Source organism: Crocodylus siamensis, chromosome 8, assembly GCF_052110815.1.
Source record: "Crocodylus siamensis isolate JL-2025a chromosome 8, ASM5211081v1, whole genome shotgun sequence".
Lineage (NCBI taxonomy): Eukaryota > Metazoa > Chordata > Crocodylia > Crocodylidae > Crocodylus > Crocodylus siamensis.
In genome coordinates, this window is record NC_143402.1 from 67,071,742 (window position 1) to 67,091,854 (window position 20,113).

Sequence of the window (20,113 nt, forward strand, 5' to 3'; positions counted from 1 at the left end):
ACTATTTTGCTCTCCCATCACTGCCAATTAGCACTTATTTAAAAAAAATAATCTAAGTGGTTTGGAGGTGGTTTTGCATACAACTGGCACAAGTAAATGATCCTATACCCAATAACCTCATGCTTCCTCCCCATTTCTTGTAACTCGTTAAAAGTACTAGTTCAGTCTTGTCTTTTAGATGCTTCTTATTCCTGAGCCTACTGTCTTCCAATATGCCTGGCTAACACCCAGCACAGTGTGTCCTACTCCTGAATATAGCCTTCATGTGCTTCTATAGTAATTTTAACATATGCTCTGGCGATGTTCCTGTCCATGAAAGCAGACTGATGTGACTCTACAAGGAGCTTGGTAGAGATTGATTTACTATCAGGAAATCTATGTACATAGACATGTTGGTAAAGAGATGAAAGGAAACAGACCAATACACCCACTGCCCCAGAAAAATGAAGTGTCCCATAGAAGGAGGATCATTCATGCATGTTCTAGGTTGTTGACAGTGTTCTTTGGCTAACAGTTGAAGCAATTAAAGCAAGTGCTTAATCCGAGGACCTGCCTACTAACTATTGCAGATTTTTACTCAACAGAAAAAGTAGCAACACAGCACACCTCCCTGTAAGCAAGTTAGCATCAGGCATGAGAGAAAGCAGGACTGCTCATTTGCTGATGTGTATCATTCCCAATTCAGCAACTTAAAGGCAAATTCTTAGATTCCTTCTGCTTAGTAGAGATTGTGATGTCAGACCAAGAGGGGAAAAAACACCCAGGTACAGGTTCAAACTGCAAGTTACACGAAGCAACAGGAATTTCCCTCTCACCCACCAAATCAGCCTGATGTTTATCATCTTTTTTCAAAGCGGCACATAACCTGCATGCAGTCCAAGTGTGTGTGGGGGTGGAGGGAACTGGACGATAGTGCTTTATTTCCCTTCCCGTTGAAACAAAAAAAAAAAAAAAAAAGAAGAGAATCCCGGGAGAAAGCGCAAAACAAACCCATTGCTTATGGCCATATCCTGTTTGCCAGCTCCATTATATGGCTCCAGGCAAACTGCCCAACACGGGACGAGAAACCAAACCCATCAGAAAAATGAGCGGAAGAGGCTGGGGCCACACTGTAGATGCAGGGAAGGGCCAGAGACTCAGAGGCAAGCCTCCTACAGGGAGGCTTCGTATTTTCCCAACTGCAGTACGAGACTTATCTACAGTCTGCACAGATTTAGACACCTTTGAGTTGTTATCCCAGTGGCAGACAAAGAGGAAGGCGAATGAGGCAGGAAAGGGATCATGGCTCCTCAGATTCTTATCCAAACAAAGAGCAAGCTTAGCTGACACCGCCTTTTCCAGTGTAAGCTGTATTAAGTCTACACAAATTCACTGCAAGTTCACTTCTATTTCATGGCAAAACACCAAAATTGAAGATCTGGCAAAATGTTACGGTGGAAAAAAAAATGCTTTTGAAAGGAACTCTCTCAGCAGGGGAACCTTTAAATAGCAGATCTGAAATTTGATTCCCTTCATCTCACGTAGGTTCAACCGTATGCGTTTCGCTAGAGTGGTAGTTCACAGCTGGGAAGACTGACAGGACTTGTAGACTACATTGTAGAGCTTGGCTAACTTGAGTAAATCACTGGAATACCAGGCCTCAGTTTCCCCATCTGTTAAATGGGATGGCTAGTCTCATCACAGAGGTTCTGCAAGCTGGGCGTCTGTAAAGCAGCTGGACAGCTTCAGCCACAGGAGTATAAAGTAAGTTGGGCTCCACAGGCACTCCTCCTGAAGATGATGACATAAGTTGGTTTGATGGAGGCAATACAAACCACCCAAATCGACACTCACTGGATAACCAGTCCAATAACGACCCATTAAAGCACGCTACCTCTCGACTGGCCACCTCATCTCACTTCTGTCCATCAGTGACATGGACTGGATGCATTAATCTCCGATTAAAATGCTTCCCCTGCTCCAAGAAAACCAGTGAGGTAGCCAAATTTTACAGCCTCTTGCAGCATCCAGTAGAGGTCTGTAAGCTCTACAAAGCTCGCTCTCATGGTGGGAAGCCCACAGATGCATTGACTGCTTCCAGGAAATTTTTGCACAGTTTGGTGAAGTCCTAAATATCAGGATCACATGGCAGTCACTGAGCTGTCAAACTGCGTTGAGGATTTTTCTTAAGCACTATTCCCTGCAGAATCAATCTAAAGGCAAAGCTGGGTTATGAGAAAACTTTAAATCTCAACAGCAGCAAAGGAAAGGCTCTGGAGTGCTGACAAAAGAAAGTCTTGCAGCAACATTCTTTGCCAAGTACGTAACACAAAATCCAAAGTGTAGACCAGGAGACTAAGTGCCTGGAGCAAGAGTTCACATGCAGACAGAGGTGGCTTGAAGGATTGCTGAAGACTAGAATGCAAATATTCAACCTGAGAGCAAGGCCATGTTCTCAAACAGAGAGAGAGACAGACTGATTTTGTAGTTGCACACACACCAGTGTGCATTAAGTTACATATAGTTTGTCAAGGAAAAGTCCTTAAAAAGCACATTACCTTAAAAGTTGCATGGCTAGTGTTTTGTACCAGCACACACAGAAAGACAAACGGGTTTTAGTCCCCCCAAAAAAAGCACCTTGAAAACTTGCACACAAAGCAGTGTCTAGAAGGATTCGGCATCGAGTTAGCCTCCAGTACCCACCAGGAGCAGTTAAAAGGAAGCTCGCAGTGTATTGCAAAATAAATCTTTCTTAACTACTGTAACGCATTTCCTATTGGACAGCTGTTTGTTACACAAAACGAAGCTATCAATACATCTGGCACTACTCGCACCCCACTCAGAGAAACCGAGGATTGAATGAACTATAGAAATCAAGCAACCTGGCCACTCAAAATAGGAGTCAGCACTGTGGGTGCAGGTTTGTATTAAGGCTGATGTGCTGCATTTGCTCGGCACAAATATTTCAGGCACTAAGACACTTTCTTTGACACACACAGAACGCAAACTAAAAACAGCAGCGAGGGGCCGAGCCATAATCAAACAGTCTGTAGCAGAACAAAGTGGATGAACCTGCGCCATCACGTGGTAAAAATGCAAGGAAAAGGACACCTGAAGTTATTTCTCTGGAAGCTCTTACAAAAACAGAGAAAAAAATCCCCTCCAAAGGAGTCGAGCCACACCTACAGTAATAATCTGTGGTATTCAGCACTTCAGGGAGTGAAGTCTGTTGTGGCTTGTATGCCCGGCAGGGGAGGAGTGAGTAGGCACATACTTGGATGCGTCTCATCTTCAGAAAACTTTGCAAAAGTTGGTTCTCTGAATTCAGAGTCTGTCAGTCTCTGTGTCGGTCACTCTGCCCCTCACTTCCAAGCCACAGGCCCCCAGCCCTGCTGCTGCCTCTCACTCCTGACCCACAGTACCCCACATCCTGCCAGGGTGTGGAGATCCCCCTCTCCAGGCTCCAACCCCCCCCCCCCCCAACATCTTCACAAATAACACACTCCCACACACACACTACAAAAATAGTATCTCATGATTTACATGCCAATCTCCTGATTTTTTTTAAGAGTCTGTCTCATGAGTTTTGGCACGGTGGGGCTGGCAATACTGGAGCTGCAGCCTGAACCCAAAATTTCAGGGTGAACAATGTAAAGATCTACCTCTCTTCACAGTCAGATCAACTAGGCTGGAGGCAGAAAGGGAAGGATGACTGAATAAAAACCCACTCAGAATACAGGCAACCCCCACTTAACACTGTCTTGCTTAGCGCTATTTTGCTATAATGCTCATATTAAATTGATACCTGATTCTACTTAGCGTTCAGCGAGTTTCGTTGTAATGCTTGCCATTGCCATCTTGGGTCATTAAAAACGCTTCCAGTCGCCATTGTGAATCGTCAAATACATTTGATTTTGCTTGATTTCAGGAACCAATTAAGAGCATTAAGCAGGGGTTGCCTGTACCAGGTTCCTTTCTTCCACATCAACTTGTGCTTACCATTTGCAAATGTTCTCAGACAGACATGAATGCAACCAATCTTGTCTACCTATAAGGAGCAGACAATGACAGATGTACCAATTGTTTTAGTTTGATGGACAGAGCATGCTCAATTTAACAGATGTTCAAGACAGCTTAAGAAACTGATGTAATTTGGATTTCCCCCTTTCCCCAAGTACTACCATGTGAGAAGCCTCAACCCTTGGTTTCTTAACAAGAAGATGGAAGACAGCGTGTCTTGTGTTGAAAAGAAAGGCAAGGCACAGCCAGCAACTCCTCGGGTAACACTAATAGATTAACTTTTGTGTGTCAGCTTCTTCTAAAGGAAACTTGAAGAGCTTAGGTTGCTTCGTGACACTGGCATGAAAGATGCGCCATACAAACGCAACACTGCCATTGTCCAGTCTGCATCTTATCCCATAAACCTCATCACTTCTGAGCTTGACACACAGTGTCAGCAAGCACACAGAAATGAGCTGGAAACAAAGCACTGGAGATGTGGCAACAGTCATCTCACCTAGTCAGGAAACCCACAGAGTTGAACTGCAAGGGCAAGGGTAGAGATCGTACACACCATATCCTTGGTAAGTCCCAAGGACGTGGGTAACCACCTTGTTGCATATGGTGCTTACCCCTGGAATACTGGAAAAGACCTGGGCTGTTCTTTTCAAGTATCTGGGTGGAAAAGAAAAGCCAACTATGTTTCAGTGCTGCTGCTGTCTGCAGCACCCAAGTTATCCCAGTTCTGGGCTTCCCTAGCCAAGCCCGGTAAGCCAAATGGTGCCAAACAGCTACAGAAAGACAAGTCCATCTTTGACATTGCATCTGAGGACATGAATCTCTACTGATGTTCTGAAAACACATGGATTAGACAGTGTGACATGATCAAACTACAAGGGAAAGGAAGTCAACATTTGTGTTCCAATTGCAGGAAGCCAAGAGGGGAAAAAATATACCAGCTAAAAGGGTCAAAAGACATAATTCTATTCCTGTATTATTGTAAGCCTTTTTTTTTTTTTTTAAACTGTAAGTCACTGAAAAACAATACATCAAATGTGAAGAGTGCTGCAAAGAAAAGAGCAATTCAGACTCCACCAAAGCAGGAGCTAAAAAGCGTATTCACAATCCAGACCCAGGCATGTCTTTGAGAAGACAAAATACAGGACCTCTCTGCTTAACTCCCCTGGGAATGCACAGCTTTTGGGACTGAGGAACAGTTTCAAAGCAGGCTCTCCAATGAGACAAATTTTCAGAATTCCCAAGCAATGTTTTAAAGGAAGTTCCCCTCAGCCGCTGAACGAACTGAGGATTTCTTAAGCCTAATTTCAGGATTTGCCATCCAAGAAACCTCTAAAATATTCATCTTTTTAAAACGTGCTAACACAGATTCTTGATGTACCAGCTCTCTGTTCCCTGCATTTGAGACCTGTATGCGCCCAAGTTGAGAGTGGATCAAAAGCTGCCAGAACACTGTAAATCACTGGTCTGAGCTAAAAAAGAAACTCAGTGTGCAAACAATCTTCCAGTAACAGAGCCACCACTGTAATTAAGATTAATGAGGTTACTTCAGGACAAAAGATGTTTCTTTTTTTAATGGTGCTGGCAACATGGGCAAAAGGTAATACAGACACCAAGAATGTGGCCTGAAGAAAGCTTGTTTCTTAGCCTTGAGCACAGAAATGCTAGAAAATGCAAGAGTTAATGACAGACTCTTTTATAGCATGCACGCCTATCTGTTTACACAGCAGAACTGTCACCTGAAGTCAACAAGGACAGCTGGGGAGGCCAGGGGATGACAAGAGCAATTTAATCACTCTTCTGCTCAGGACCTCTGCCCCTATTTTGGTACAAAACCATGAATGACAATAATCGCTCTTCTCTCCTTTATGGAGGTAACCAAGAGACCGTCAATTCACTCTACAAATGATTTTATGGGGAGGAAGAGGAGGGGCAGACCAAGATTACAGCAAAAGCTGAACATGTCTCTGAAGGCCATGCAGTGGCGGATGACTAGATGCACTCTGTAACGCAGGGTTTCTCTTGGCAACCCCAATATTCCTCAGAAACCGTCATCGAGGACTAACCTGAGAGCTTCCCATGGCAATACAAAGTGAGGGAAGGGATTTGTAGGGAAAGGACTTCTCCAAGGACTACCAGTGTTCAAAGCCAGTGAACACTTACCTGCAAGGGGAGTGGCAACAATTAACTTGCTGATACAAAGAGTAATCAGGGTGTTAATCAGGGTTTGGGAGTTAATGATTCCCCAGTGAATGACATAAGCAGCTAGCCAAGAGGAAGTGTTGGGTGCGGTCACTGCTCAACTTAAAATACTGTCACCCCTTAGCCATCCCAGCCCCACGAAGTCAGGTCCCCAGTCCTTTTGGGGAGGCCAAGGGTCTATCCCAATGCTCCACAATCAGCCCAGGTCATTTTCAGCAAGGGCATTTCTAAATAACCAGCCAAAAAGGCACCAGGATCTTGAGGCAGTAACAATATCTGAACCCCTGACAACAAGCCAAGCAAACTGCATGGACTATGCAGCTGCTTAACCCTTCCCCACCCAAACAAAAGCAGTGCAAAAAGCTAACAGAATGCCACATTTTAGATCCGTGTTCATTCAAAACCACCACTTTTTTTCTTTTCCCTCAGCCAAATTCAAGAGAATAAAAGCCCAAAGAGGTGGAGGCAGCGGGACACCCCATGTTTTCAAGCCCTGTCAATCATTTCCTTCCCCTCCTATTAAATGTGATCTGTGTATATGCCTGAAAATATATTTTTAAAGCAGGAATCTGCTTACAGTTAAGGGGGTTATCTGCTCATTCACTGCAAATAAGGCATGATAGAGGGATCTGGAGCTAGTCTGAACATACAAAGTTTCAGATCAGGGAGATGTCTTCCCCAAGGAAAATTCCCAAAAGCAAAGAGGGTTTGGCAGCGACTGGATGCCCTGTTTTCTGCAGATTGCTCTGACCCTAGTTAGCTAATAGGATGCGAATCTGTCTAGCATTGCTTATTACCATTCTGAGAAAGGCTCTTTTTTGCTATAAATTTACAATTATCAGCACTTGCACTATGTGCTTCCAGCCAAGAGAGCACCATTCAGCCAAACTACCGGCATGCTCCCTGTCTGCTCAGGGTAAGAGAGATTTCAACCTGCCGCCTGAAGTTATAAAAGTACAGTTTCCACTTACTGATGCTCCCTTCTCCCAGACCAAACATCCCATTTATGGGGGACCTTAATTTTTCTCCTGAGGCTAGAGACAAAAAAACCAAACCAGAGCAGTTTGACATCTCTTCAGAAGTGTCTGAACGTGAAAAGTCCTTGCAACTTTCTCCTCAGGAGTTTAGCAGTTAAAGACAGAGGAAGGTGCAGCTGGTCCAGCCTTTCATGCTGCATTTATCTATGGCTGAGATAAGGGAGGCAGTGTCCCTACCCAGTTAGTAAATGGAGACGCTCTGGTTTGAAGACTGGAGGGCTATGTGAGCAGAAGAGAATTGTGGGGTGATAAAAACCTGGGCACTTCTCTATATTGGTGCTGTTTGCATGAAGTCCAGGTGGGCTCCAAATTCAGTCTCCCTGATCCTTTTCAATATTAAGCTGCATTATTAATTATAGGCTTACCCAACTATGAAAAAATGTTATAGCCTTGGTCTAGAACAGCAGTGACACACAAAAAGCCTCTCACAGGCTTTGTGGTTTTGAGGGACAGCAAATCAATTGTAAAGTCTTTTATATGGTCTCTGGAACGGACCCGACACACAGGATACAGCCACTACCAGGAATCCTCTCCTCACCTAACCCCATCGAAATCAGAAGCAATTCAAAGTCCTTCCTAATTACTGTTCAGCTAGTATCCAACACTGAAGCTGACAAAAGCCAGCAGCTCACATTCATGCTCTCACCACATGCTCACAGATGTGACTGCTAGAGAGAGTGCCAAATGTAGGCTTGCTGCTTGTGAACAACGGCACAATTAACTGATCCACAGCAGCTGTTTAATCTCTTTGTACAATAGGGCAGCCGGGGTTTGATCTCCTGCACATAGCTTGACTCTAAACTCTGAAAGGGCCACAGCAGGCTCTTTCAACGGCACACAGACCCACACAGCCTGTCTCTTTAATACGTTTCCAGAACCAAGCGGCCGAAGCTCTCCAGCATGAGGAACTGTTATGTGAAGCTACAAAATGCCCAAGTTGTTCAATGTTATTAGTAAAGTTAAATCAAGCTGCTTTCCACAGCCACACCCATGATTAAAGCTTTCTTCCCTCCCTGGTGTTAAATGATCAAAGCAACAGGAAAAAATAAAAACAGAAAAATACTGCCACTTGCTGGAAAAAGTAGGGTATGAAACACTTGGTGTTAATTCAAGCAGGACTTCCTTTAATATAAACATTTTGCAAGGAATCTCTCAGCTACTGCAAATGTAGCCCACAATCCGTGTGCTATTTATAGTGACCTACCTTCTACACAGCCCTTCAGTCTGGTAGGAACCCAGGGATGGCACACTTGGCAGGACCTTGTCTGGAGGGGGAAGATCAGCACCAGCATCTCTTGGAGCTCACAATGGAAACAGAAAAACAGCCAAAAGGGTGTTTCTGGTATTCCCTTCATTAGGAACCACAGGTAACTGGTTTAATACCTCAAGCCTGTGGTTCACCACCTTTTTAGACACAAGGCATCCCCTGAGAAAGTACTAACTCTTAATTTTGTACTCATTTTTGAGTGCAGAAAAAAATAATACAGCAATTTTTCTGTTGCAAAGAACTCAAAAAAATGCAAGAGGTCACCATGTGTTTGACACTATGGATTCCCATTTGCAATCTCCCGGTTGGTCTTGTGAATCCTGTTGTACACTTAACAGTGTTAACATTGTGTGGCACCCCTGAAAGGATCTCAAGTCACCCCGAGATGCAGCGCACGCCGGCTGAGAATCACTGCCTCAAACCAACAAGTGAGGGAAGTTAACTTTGGAATCTGAAAAATTCCCTTGCCTTACCTCCATGTCTTTCATCCCATGCCAAGATGGAAGGAAAGGGGAAAGAAGTGAGAGGACGGACACTTCAGGGTGAGGGGCAGTCTCATGAACCACAAGTAAAGAGATGCTCCCCTGTCCAGCTAGCTAAGACCTGGGTTTGCATTACCACCTGACAAGTTCTATACTGAGGCCAAAGGAATTTTTACATCCTGCAACTGAAAAAGATCTAATCTGGGTATTATCTATCTTCTGAAGCACTGCTTCAGAGATGTTGGCCTAAATGGAATGGGGAATGCTGTTCAGATGCTCACTTAAAACCTAACCTAAAATCTGGGGCAAACTATGTATTTTATTAAGCACACTGATAAGTCTTGCCATTCTTGGGAAGATCTCTGTACATAACACTGGACCCATGACCACAAAAAGCAAAGAGGGAGGGGATGACACCTGTTCTAACTTGCCCTCTTAGCCTCACAATGGTTTTAGCTTGTCTTCTTTCCCACTGGGAAATGTTCATCAAGTTTCTTCCTTAAATTGCTCCTTTAGTTTCCTTATCTGCAAAATGTAGATAATGATACTGGCCTCCTTTGTAAAGCACAGTGAGAGCAGCTAAGTGCTACATAAGAGCCTGGTGCTATTATTCCAATCTCAAGAGAAGTTACATACATTTGCATTAAAACATACCACTTCCTTTTCAAAGGCCTGCAAGCACTAAGTCTCAAGAACTCCAGCATGGGGCGACAGACATTAAACAATCTGCCCAAATTTACATTAAGGGATTATTTACATCTAGAGTTCCCTCATTACATTCATGTGAACTAAGAATGCCCCACATTAAATTATGCAGGGACAGCTACTGCACTTTAAATTCACCTTAATGCTCAATGGTTGACAATCCCTCAGCATAGTTAGGAAAGGAATCCTGGTTTCTATCCCTCATCCTGTGCCTAAAAGGTAAGATTTCCTTCTTCAGGCAAGAAAAGGGGTATTTTCTGAATGATCTTTGCAGTATGAGAACGTAAGTGTTTAGTTCTTCTTTAAACTGGGCAGAGAATTCAAACAGAGCCTCTTCCACATTCATGCTCTCAGCGAGATCACCACAAATTATGTACAGACTGTCATGAGAAACTATGTACAGGCTCTCAGTTGGATTCTTTCACAGCTCAGTGTAATAACTCTCCCCCTCCAGTTTATAGGATTTTTTTAAATTTTAAATGCCCATTACTTTTCTTCTTTTTCCAAATAATGGATTTTTTTCTTTCAAGGTTGTGTGCAGTTCTGTTCCTGAATGGCATTGTACCCCTAACAAAATCATGCAGATGCCCCTGATGATGGCTGCAAATCTGGCTCCTTCTCTCAGCTTTCATTTCAATTTTAGACACACCCCCTTCTTCCATGTCTTGCTGCAGGTGTGATGAGCCACGCAACTCCCTCCTTTCCTTTAGCTTTCCAATGCTCTCCACCTTCTCGCTGATGCTGGGTTCGAGTCATGAACTAGACCACCTCCCAGGACTACTGTATTTGAAAGGGAATGTTAACTCCTCGGTGAAAAGTCCTTTTTATAGATTTACTGCATGGCAATATTACTCTGCTACATCTCGAGCAGAAAGTTTGGGGTTTTCCATTAATTACAATTGTTCTGCCCTACAACAGGTGTGAGTGGCACTTGATTCTAACAGAGCACTGTACTGGAAAGCTAAAAATCAAGGGCAAGGTCTTAAACAGCCATGGTCTACTTAAACTGATAAAAACACAATACCTTAAAAGGACTCGATTGCTTTTAAAGCCATTTACTTTCCCTGCAGCAGCAGGTCACTGGCTGATAGCTGACAGGCTAGGATATACCCGTTTGATCAGTGGAAGCTGCAGGTAAGATGCTCCAAAGTTAAGGTACCAATGTGAGAATAAGAACTCCCAGTAGTTCTATTCCCAGCTCCCACGTACTGCATGGCCTTCAAGTCAATCTCAGTGCATCATCTGCCTTCCCTGTATTTTCTTCCCTTTCACTGCCCGTTACAAAGAACTGTGCGTGCAGGGACATTCACTGACTCCCTCCTGCCACTTTTACCTGCATTTTGAGAATCCATTGTTTACAGTTTCAAAGCTGCAGCTCTGGCACTAAATACGTAGAGCTGTCCCTGGCATTCAAAGCATGGAGAGTCTCATGGATAAAAGGATTAATCCACAAATCATTTGTTAATAAGAACAGCTAGAAAATATGGAAAAAGAGGATGCTTTGACAGAACGCAAACAATACAGCTGAGCTATTTTCAAATAAACGCATCACTGCTACAAGTGGCAGCATCTTACCGCTTCAATCTGCTAGGAATTTATTGCTGATATGGATCAACTCCTTTGGAGACTGAAGTTTTTTATTCACACAAGGTGCAAAACAAGAAGCTGCAATAAGACCCTTTGTTTTGTAGCAGGGCCAGATCCCATTACATATTTTTAAATTTTCATTTAAAATAAGCCTATCTAGCAGTTTTGGTTGTGAAAACCTTTGAAATCTGAAGCAAGTGCAAACCACTGCAGTATTTTTCAAACAACTAGCAAGAAATACATCCAGGGATGACCTCAGCCAACATTACTGATTCCAGTGGCCAATATTTAGGAGCGGGAATTGGAACGGCTGAGTGTCGAGATGAGGAACATGACACTGAAGGGGCCTCCTTCCCCTCTCCTAAACTGAAAGTCACTTTTGCTCCCCAGGAACATTTCCATTCCCATTACCTAGAGCTTCAGCCTCCAATTTTGTGGCAAAACCCTCAGGCATGCCTCATGCCTTTTTGGGCAGAAAGAACCCATTGTTCTACCCAGCTACCGAGACCTTCACCGATACAACAGCAAGGACCTACACTGATGCAAAGAGTTGGTGAACTGATTAGGTGGTGCATTCAAATACATTCAAGCAGAGTACCAAAACACTGAAGTTACATTCATGTACATGTTAGCCAATAAAAACCTCTATTCTGCGTTTACTTGAAGCTACCACAGAATTTCCAATTTATTGAGGTGAAGCCTGATTGCAGAGTTTATCTACTTTGCTTAGTTCACAATGTGCAAATCTTACCCTGCCTTCTACAAAGTTTAGGTAAGAGATAGGACATAGGTCCTCAGGTAAAAGTCTTCCCTGGGCAATCTATACTCATTCAGTATCCCGCTGCACATTCATGTAGTTATGGGGAATAATCTAGCTTCCAAACCAAGTTCCAGCATGATTATATCCTATCTATACATGTCTCCTTATCTATCTTCTGGTAGATACAGCTCATCCACATATTTCCTGCCTTTAAACGTGTTGCCATGCTCTGTTACACAGCAACTGAATGCCAGCAGTGCAAGCAGTGACACAATTTTAGGTAAAAGGCATTTTTCTAAAGGCCATTGTTTGCAAATCCCCAATTTGGGATTAATAGCGCTCTTTCACTGTCAAATAGCTTTGAACACAAATTCTTATTAAAAAGGATGACTGAGCAGTCTGGTATAAAAAGCTCAGCCAGGATTTCTGTGGGTGGTACCTTTTATTGGACTAACTGCAGGGTTGCAAGATAGACTTAAACAAGCTTTTGAATGCGCCACATTCTTCAGGTCTCATTCATTCTTCTTCAAAAGTTTGAATAAGTATCCCAGCCTTGCAGGTGGTGCAATAAAAAAATATATCACCTGCAAAGACTGTTGCCTCTTATATTTCCTAGACCATCACGGCTACACCACCAGTCAGTGCTACCATAAAACCTTGGGTTCTTTCTCAGTGAATATTATAAGTGTTTCTAGAGGCTGTGAACCCATTGCAAACAGATTCCTCTACTGAGCTATTTCTCGTGCAACATCTTCTAAATACAAGCATTCAGACACGTATGTCACAACAGACTTCCGATCATTTTGTGACAAGCTTGTATTATATTATGCACATCGCTGCACTGATTCTTTCTGACAACTTCCCACCAGGTCAGATCCAATTCACAGTACAGCTCATCCAGGACTTCAGAACCTGACTCTCAGCTTAATCACAGGTCTGGTTACATGACTATTGCTTCCTTAAATCTCTCTCACAAGCTAGGATTAAAAGGTCTTGAACATTCGTGTCACAAGTACAAAAATAAGTCAGAACTTAAACTAATTACGTGACAAAACAAGCCAGGAACGAAGCCACGCTGTTTAGATTTATTTCTTTTGTGAAGAGCTTCCCCACCCCACCACACCACACTTCCAAATACCTTTAGGTCACCAGCCTCAGGTTTCTCAGTCTCTGAATCGTCATCTTCCTACAAGACAAGAATTTACAGGATTAAGCTTAAAGAGTGGGCTTGGTAAATTACTAAATGTATACTGAGGGGCTTGAATTCGAAAGCCCAACAACAGAGCTACAGATGGCTTAAGCTTAAAGTCTCAATCCCCCCCTCCCCTCAGAGCGCCCCAAAGAAATTCTACAAGCCACAGAAAGAAGGATTTTTAGCCAAAGCATGACTCTGCATAGCAGACATCCCACCCCCAGAGTTCATGCAGCACCTCTTTACTGAAAACCAGACAATAAGGAGAAAGCAGAACTAGAAAGAAAGTTTTTGTCAAGCAAGAATTCTGGCTCTTTCAATGTTTCTGCACTTGCTCCTCATTAGCAGTTCTCTCAGAGCAAGCAGCATTTGTGAGACCTACTGTATTCTAAAGCACACACCAGCAACACAGAAGACACAGCTTGCCTGCCATCCCACTCATCATGCAGCCTAGGTGACAGTAGCCAAGCCCCACAAGTCTGAAAGATCTGGTGATGCCAGCAGACACCAGATCTTGCTCATTTACAGTTCAGTGCCCGAGGAAGCAAGTTTGCTTTTATCAAACACAGTATTGCACTTCCAAATACTCAAGAGGAACAAAGTCATTTTGGAAGAATTTTACTTAATGGGCTTCATTCAATTATCATTTTGATCCAGAAAATAAAACCAGGTAACGGACAAAATGCCAAACAGAAATCACCATATACTATCCAAGAAGGGTCTTGTGGCTTTCACAATAGATTCAATTGTCACTGAAGAGTACACTGTTCAGCTGGCCAATTAATTTGACCATTACAAGGCAGCTCCCTCTAGATACAAATACATAACCAGGTGCAAGAGCTACCACATTTTTAAGAACATATATTTTCTTCCAACTCACATATTTGAGGGTGAATGGATTCCCCTCAAACTCCTCCGTTCCTCTTTAACTTTGGCCTGAAACAACTTAAAGGAAGTTGCAAGCAAAGTGAAAGGAGGAATTTGCAGTGGAAGTGCCATCTCAGTCTACACCATCTCAGGGCATGTGTTGGAGGCCCTGTGCTGCTGCGTTGCCATCTGGGCTGCCCCTCCACAACCCCCTGCCCAGGTTGGGGAGAGGGGAGCACATCAACTTGCCAGCTACTTCAATTATATCACCTATGTACACAAGGATTACAAAGCTGAATAATTTGGCGTTTCCACCACTTTGTTGCCTTAGTTGAAAATGGCTGAGATTGGAGTGAACATGGGCTGCAGTGCTCTAAAAATAATAATAAAAATAATGAGATCTTAATATCACAGGCTCTGTTTTTAAAAGAGCTTTTAAAAACCTACAGCCTCAGTGTACATGAATCATTTACACTACAGATCTATACCCACAACTACTCCTGAAGAAAGCAGCTTACCAACTAATACCAACTGGGATGGCCAAGGAGAGAAAGAAAATTCCAGGAGAAAGGGCTTTCCATTAGGAAGGTCCAATGTTGGTCCTGGAAAAACGTTAAACCTAAAAACTAATGTTCCATTGCTATGATAGGCTATAAAGTGAGAGGCAGTTTTGGTAACTGCATTGAGGCTATAAAAATCAATAACCAGAGAAAACCCCCGTAAGAGAGAATCTGTAGAAAGATCTAAATATGCAAGGGATATCTTCTCTATTTCTTGCACTTCTAAGATGATGTGGGACTACATTCTAACTTCAAAAAAGTTATACCTGTAGCTCTTTGAAAACCTACTTGCCCATGCTGGACAAAAAGATTTTTCCTGATGATGAACAGTTAGGTTTAAGCCACCAGTTTCTTCAAGATTTAAGCTCTCTCTAAAAAATTTCTAACACCTATGAATGCAAAACAAACAAACAAAAAAAATAGAAATCCAGCCTCTAGGAAGTTAAGAAACTGCATTAGTTCACCCTTTGAACACCCAAAGCATCTGCCATGAGACTTCTGCCATCATGTACAGCTCTTCCAGGTAGCAGCCATATGGAATTAACTGGACCAAGTCAATTTAACTTGTACTGTTCAGGTAATCATTTCACTGGCTTTAAATTGACAGCTGCTGCTTAGGAGAGCTGAGAGCAGTGGCTGAGACAGGCATAAAGTTCATCCCATCTATCTATGATCACACACACACACACACACACAGATTTTGTGGGGAACAGTTACAGCAACAAATATCTCTTTTCCCTCTTCCTGCCTCAGAGGAGTGAGAGACTTGAAGTGGGAGTACAATAATAGGTAAGCAAACTCCTCATGACACGCAAGACAGAAGAAACAAAACCTCACTCCAATCAGTCGTTATAGTGGAGGAAAGGTACTTCAAGTTTCTCAGATCCCTACTAACTTTAGGCAGATAGAAAAGATTAATCCTTCTAGTGTAATCTAGTGCTAGAATTCTAAATTAATGTCTTATCAGTTAGGATTTTCACAGGGTTACAGCCACTACAGCTCCATGACAAAATAACTTGCCCTTCTGTGTGTAGGATCTATACTTGGCCATTAGATGCCTTGTGAATGTCATGCGTTGTGTATGAATATCCTAGGTATCACACAAAGCAGCCATCTACAGTGCTGTTAGGAACATGCCATGCTTTCACAACGAACAAAAAACCACGCAGATCTATACAAAACCCCCCAAAAAACACTGCCATATCAATAGACATTGATGCAGTAAGTGAATTCTGTATCCATGAAAAATAAAGAAAAGGGACATAAGCACCATAATTTCCATCCTGCGAGTTGTCCAGATGGATCATGCAACATGTTTCTGTTCTCCCAATTACACATCAAAAAGATAGAGGATTATTTAATTCAGCTAGTGATACAGAATGCTGGGATCTCATCCATGGGGTGGAATCAGGAGGGCCCCAGTGTTAGTGTTTAGTAACACAAGTGAGCTGAGCCACCGGTGGATCTAAAAGGTGAAATCCTTTGAATTGTAAGCAGATAAAAAAGGAATAATAATAATAATTAAAAGAAGTTCTGCGGTAAGCAGAACTGATCCCCACACTTCAAAATGGGGTACAGAAGAACTAGAGAAGGTAGAGAAAGGCAACAGGGATGATTAGCAGTATGGAGGGGCTTTCATGAGGAGAAACTAAACAGGGTAGGCTGATTCAGTTTAGAAAAGAGACGTTCAAGGGGGAATATGAAAAGGGTTTACAAAATAGTAAATGGCAAAGAGAAAGTAAATAACAAATCTCTTACCTACTATCTCTTACAATACAAGAACGAGGGATGACTAGAGGTGCACCAGTACATCGGCCCAATATTGGATTGGAACTGATATAAAGAAAATAGGCTGTATTGGAAATCAGCCTGATGCAGCCAATAATTTAGCACCGATAAATGCCCCTGTGTGCACAGAGCCACAGTGTAGCACACAGGCAGCAAGGAGCACAGCCTGGCAGTGGGGAGAGCTGCCTCCAGCTGGTAAGTCCGTTGTGGTGGAAGAGGAGGAGGAAGGAAAGTGGCATGGGGGGAAGATCAATGCCCCCCCATGGTGAGGAAGGGAGGGGGCAGGGGTAGGCGCTGCCCAGCTGGGGTGGGGCGGGGCATGAGACAGAGCTGTGGCTCAATGGGGGGGCAGCGCTCTCACCGCTGTGTGGACCCCGGGAGGGCATTTGGGGGAGGGGGGGGACAGGAGCCCAGATCCCAGTGCCCCCCACAGCCCAGTTCCTAGTGCCGCCATCACGCGCTTGGAGCAGTCTCAGCTCAATGCCCCACCTCCACTCATGTGCCTGGAAGAGTCGGGCCTGCACCGGGCACGTGGCTGCAGCACTGGGAGCAGGGCTATGGTGAAACCTGGGGTGGTGGCGGTGGTACTGGGAGTGGGGCTACAGGGACATATCAACTGCCCAGCCAAGGCAGGGCAAGGTGCAGGAGCTATTGGGAACATATCAACTAAATATGGGGGACAAAAAAAAAAAAAAGCAGGGAAAAAAGAAGTCACAGGTTCATAGGGAAGGGGATATAATGCACAGCATGCCAGCCAGCACCTAGTGCCCCCTAAATGAGTCAAGGGAGCCTGTGGATGCAACCCAGTGAAACTCAGATCTAGAGACATGAGTGGAGTGAGAGGAAGACATCCCCAAACTCATCCATGTTCCTCACAAGCAAGAGCCTCCTTCCAGTTTGGTAGATGGCCAGCTGGGCAGAGCCCAGACGATTTTGACCAAGAGGTCCTGGGACTTGGTGGGGCCACAGAAGGGGAGGAGCGCATAAACAAAAAGCCATGGGGAGAAGTGCAGTCAGAACCTCAGCAGGAGGTTCTTAAGGAGGAAGAACAGGAGTTGCAGCCCAGCACACTGGAGATAGGTGTGTGCCAGGGTCTCCCTCTGTTGATAAAAAGGGCAGCTCTTGGGGGGTGTCCCTGAACCACACCAGGTACACACCGGTAGTGATAGCTCCACAGAGGAGCCACCAACTGAGGTCACTGGTAACATGAGGGCAGAATACAGATTTGTCCATTGAGGGTGCCCCCCATCTTGTCATCTGACCAGGATGCAAGGACAGGAGGACCAAGGATGTGTGACACAGGCCCTTTGATGTACTAGTTCAGAATGTGAGCCAATCCCCACTCCACTAAGTAGAGTTATAAGCCCCCCCTTAGAGGGAGGGCCACTAAGGGCACCTCACTGATTCCTTAGGACAATTAAAATACAAAACAGGGACAGGAATGAAGGTCACAGGTTTAAAACAAATGTGCCTAGGGTACACCAAACAATACACACTGGCTGAACATGTCCAAGGAGCCAGTGAAACTCTGCCTAGAGATGCAAATGGACAGGGACAGAAAAACAGCCCTATAGTCCCTGGGTTGCCTTGCAACAGAGCACTCTTCTCCGTCAGGAAGATGGCAAGCTTGGCTAGGGCCAGAAGCAGGTTGACTTGAAGGTTTCATGACTTGGTGGGGCTGTGGATGGGGAGCATGTAAAAAAAGAGTGGGGAGTTGTGCAGCCAGAACCGGAGCAGAAGGCTCTGGGGGAGACAGTGAAGGGACTGGAGCATGATGCACTCCAGGTGGGCGTGCACCAGGGTCTGTCTCTGCTTGCAGAAGAGGCAGGCATCAGGTATGTGAAGTGCATGAGGTACATGCCCATGGTGACAGCTCTGTAGAGGAGCTGCCAGCTGGGGCCCCTGGGGGCTTACAGGATCAAAGTGGACTCCTGGCTCGCATACCAGGAACCCTTGCCCCCATCTTCACCAAGGGTGTCCCACCATTTGTTGCCCAGGCAATGACAGGATGACAAAGGATGCGACGTGGGGGAGGAAGGGTTCTGTGTGATGAATGTTTCCAAGCCTAGATCTGAAGCCTTATGGCTCTCGTTTGCCCCATTTTTCAGTTTTTGCTTTTTTTAAGCAGCAGCACTGCCTGGAAGTTGGGCTGGCCCCAGCTCTGTGAGACAGTGACTCCTCTGCAGCCTGTTCGGTTCCTCTCCGCTGTAGATGGCAGGGGATGGACCAAGTTTCCTTGCCACAGGCAGCGCTCCCAGCCATTTAGGTGTCCCATTGCCGCAGCCAGGCAGAGGCTGCCCCAGCTCCCCTTGCAAAGCAGCTGGCACACGCAGCCTGCAGGGACTGGCTGCCCGTGTGAGAAGCCCCAACTCAACCTGGACATGGCTTCCCTATTTGCCACACTTGAACCTGGCTTCGCTCTCAAGTGAGGCTTCCTGCAGGGCGCCGGGCCCGCGCGATGCTCTCGCGGGGGGGAGGCGCCGGGAGGCCGGTGGGTAGGGGTGGGGCACTCACCGACTGCCGGCTGTTGTCGTCGTCGTCCTCCTCGTAGCCGTCCTCGTCGCCCTCGAGGCGGGAGAAGTCGTCCTCGCCGTAGCCCTCGGACACGAGGCCGCCCTTCTCCTCTGGGGGCAGGGGCGAGGGACAGGGTTAGCGCGCCGGCGCCTCGCGGTGGACGAGAGAGAGGGGATGAGGGAAGGGGACGGGGACTCACCGCCCGCCGCGACGCCATCGCTGCCCGTCGCGCCCGCCTCGCTGTCGGACTCGGGCTCGGAGTCTTCCGCGTAAACCGCCAGCGACGACAGGACGCTCCGCTTAGCCGACGCCATCTTTCCCCTCCCCCCTCCTCTCCCCTGCCGGAAGTGGAGCTCGCGTCCGGCGCGGGGGGATGACGCTCAGGGTCAGAGGGCAAAGCGTTCGCTATGGCAACAAGGCCCACCCCTTCCGCTTCGGGCTAGTTGGGGAGGAGTGCTGCTGCTTTCCCTGTCTCAGCCGGCCCGCGGAGAGCGAAACCTGCCAGGCGACACGGGGCCCCTCCGCCGCGACGGCGCTCGGTAGCGGCGGCGGTGTCTGAGTGAGGGTGACTGGCCCTTTAACGGACGCTGCTGACGTCATCTCTCCGCGCCAGGGGCCGCCGCAGGAACAGGTGACGGAAGCGGAGGAGCGGTGAGGATCGGGATCGGGGCTGAGGTCGCCCGCGCGGAGGGCGAAGGGGGCTCGGGCAGGGAAGCAAAAGGTCTCAAGTAGTCCCTGCTGCCGGGCAGGTTTCCTCTGGGAGGGGCAGGGCCCTGGGGAGGGGGGAAGGAGGAGGCAGCGGGGGGGCGAGCAGCTGAGGAAGGTGCAGCCTTGCAAAGAGCCGGCCGAGGGGCAGAGATGAGGGCTCCCGTGGCCCTTCCTGCTCCCCTTGCCCATCCCTCGGGTTAGGCCAGCACATGGCTAAGGAGCGCCTGGCCCCAGCACCAGCTCCTTGTCGAGGGGTTGAGCTCTGTCCCCTGTTCCCCCTTCAAAAGCTGTTGCAAGTGCTGTGTGCGTAGGGGGAGGAAACGGGTGTTAGTTGTACAGGGAGGAAAGGTTTTGCCATGAGACTGGTTCTCCCTTGTTTAGTGGGGTGTGGTGGGGGGCGGGAAGGAGGCTGATTTGTGAACGATTCCGGCTCTGCCCCGGGGGAGGG

General features: G+C 46.0%; 2 protein-coding genes across 8 annotated transcripts in view; one reads left to right on the forward strand and one right to left on the reverse strand.

Annotated features, from left to right (window-relative positions):
• SAP30BP (SAP30 binding protein) overlaps positions 1-19,313 on the reverse strand; it is a 51,764-nt gene extending 32,451 nt beyond the window's left edge. For 2 of the 4 annotated variants that reach the window (XM_090061329.1, XM_090061328.1), the window contains exons 1-3: positions 19,157-19,313; positions 18,958-19,067; positions 13,175-13,222 (exon numbers count right to left, since the gene is read on the reverse strand). In XM_090061329.1, the coding sequence (XP_089917455.1) occupies positions 13,175-13,222; positions 18,958-19,067; positions 19,157-19,271 (273 nt within the window). In that variant the 5' untranslated portion in view covers positions 19,272-19,313. The remainder of the gene's footprint in view (positions 1-13,174; positions 13,223-18,957; positions 19,068-19,156) is intronic. The other 2 variants (XM_090061331.1, XM_090061330.1) reach the window with 1 other exon arrangement.
• A 98-nt stretch (positions 19,314-19,411) lies between these two features.
• RECQL5 (RecQ like helicase 5) overlaps positions 19,412-20,113 on the forward strand; it is a 46,808-nt gene continuing 46,106 nt past the window's right edge. For 2 of the 4 annotated variants that reach the window (XM_090061323.1, XM_090061327.1), the window contains exon 1: positions 19,418-19,608. The gene's annotated coding sequence lies outside the window, so the exon portion shown is untranslated. Of the gene's footprint in view, positions 19,679-20,113 lie in introns of all 4 variants that reach the window. The other 2 variants (XM_090061325.1, XM_090061324.1) reach the window with 2 other exon arrangements.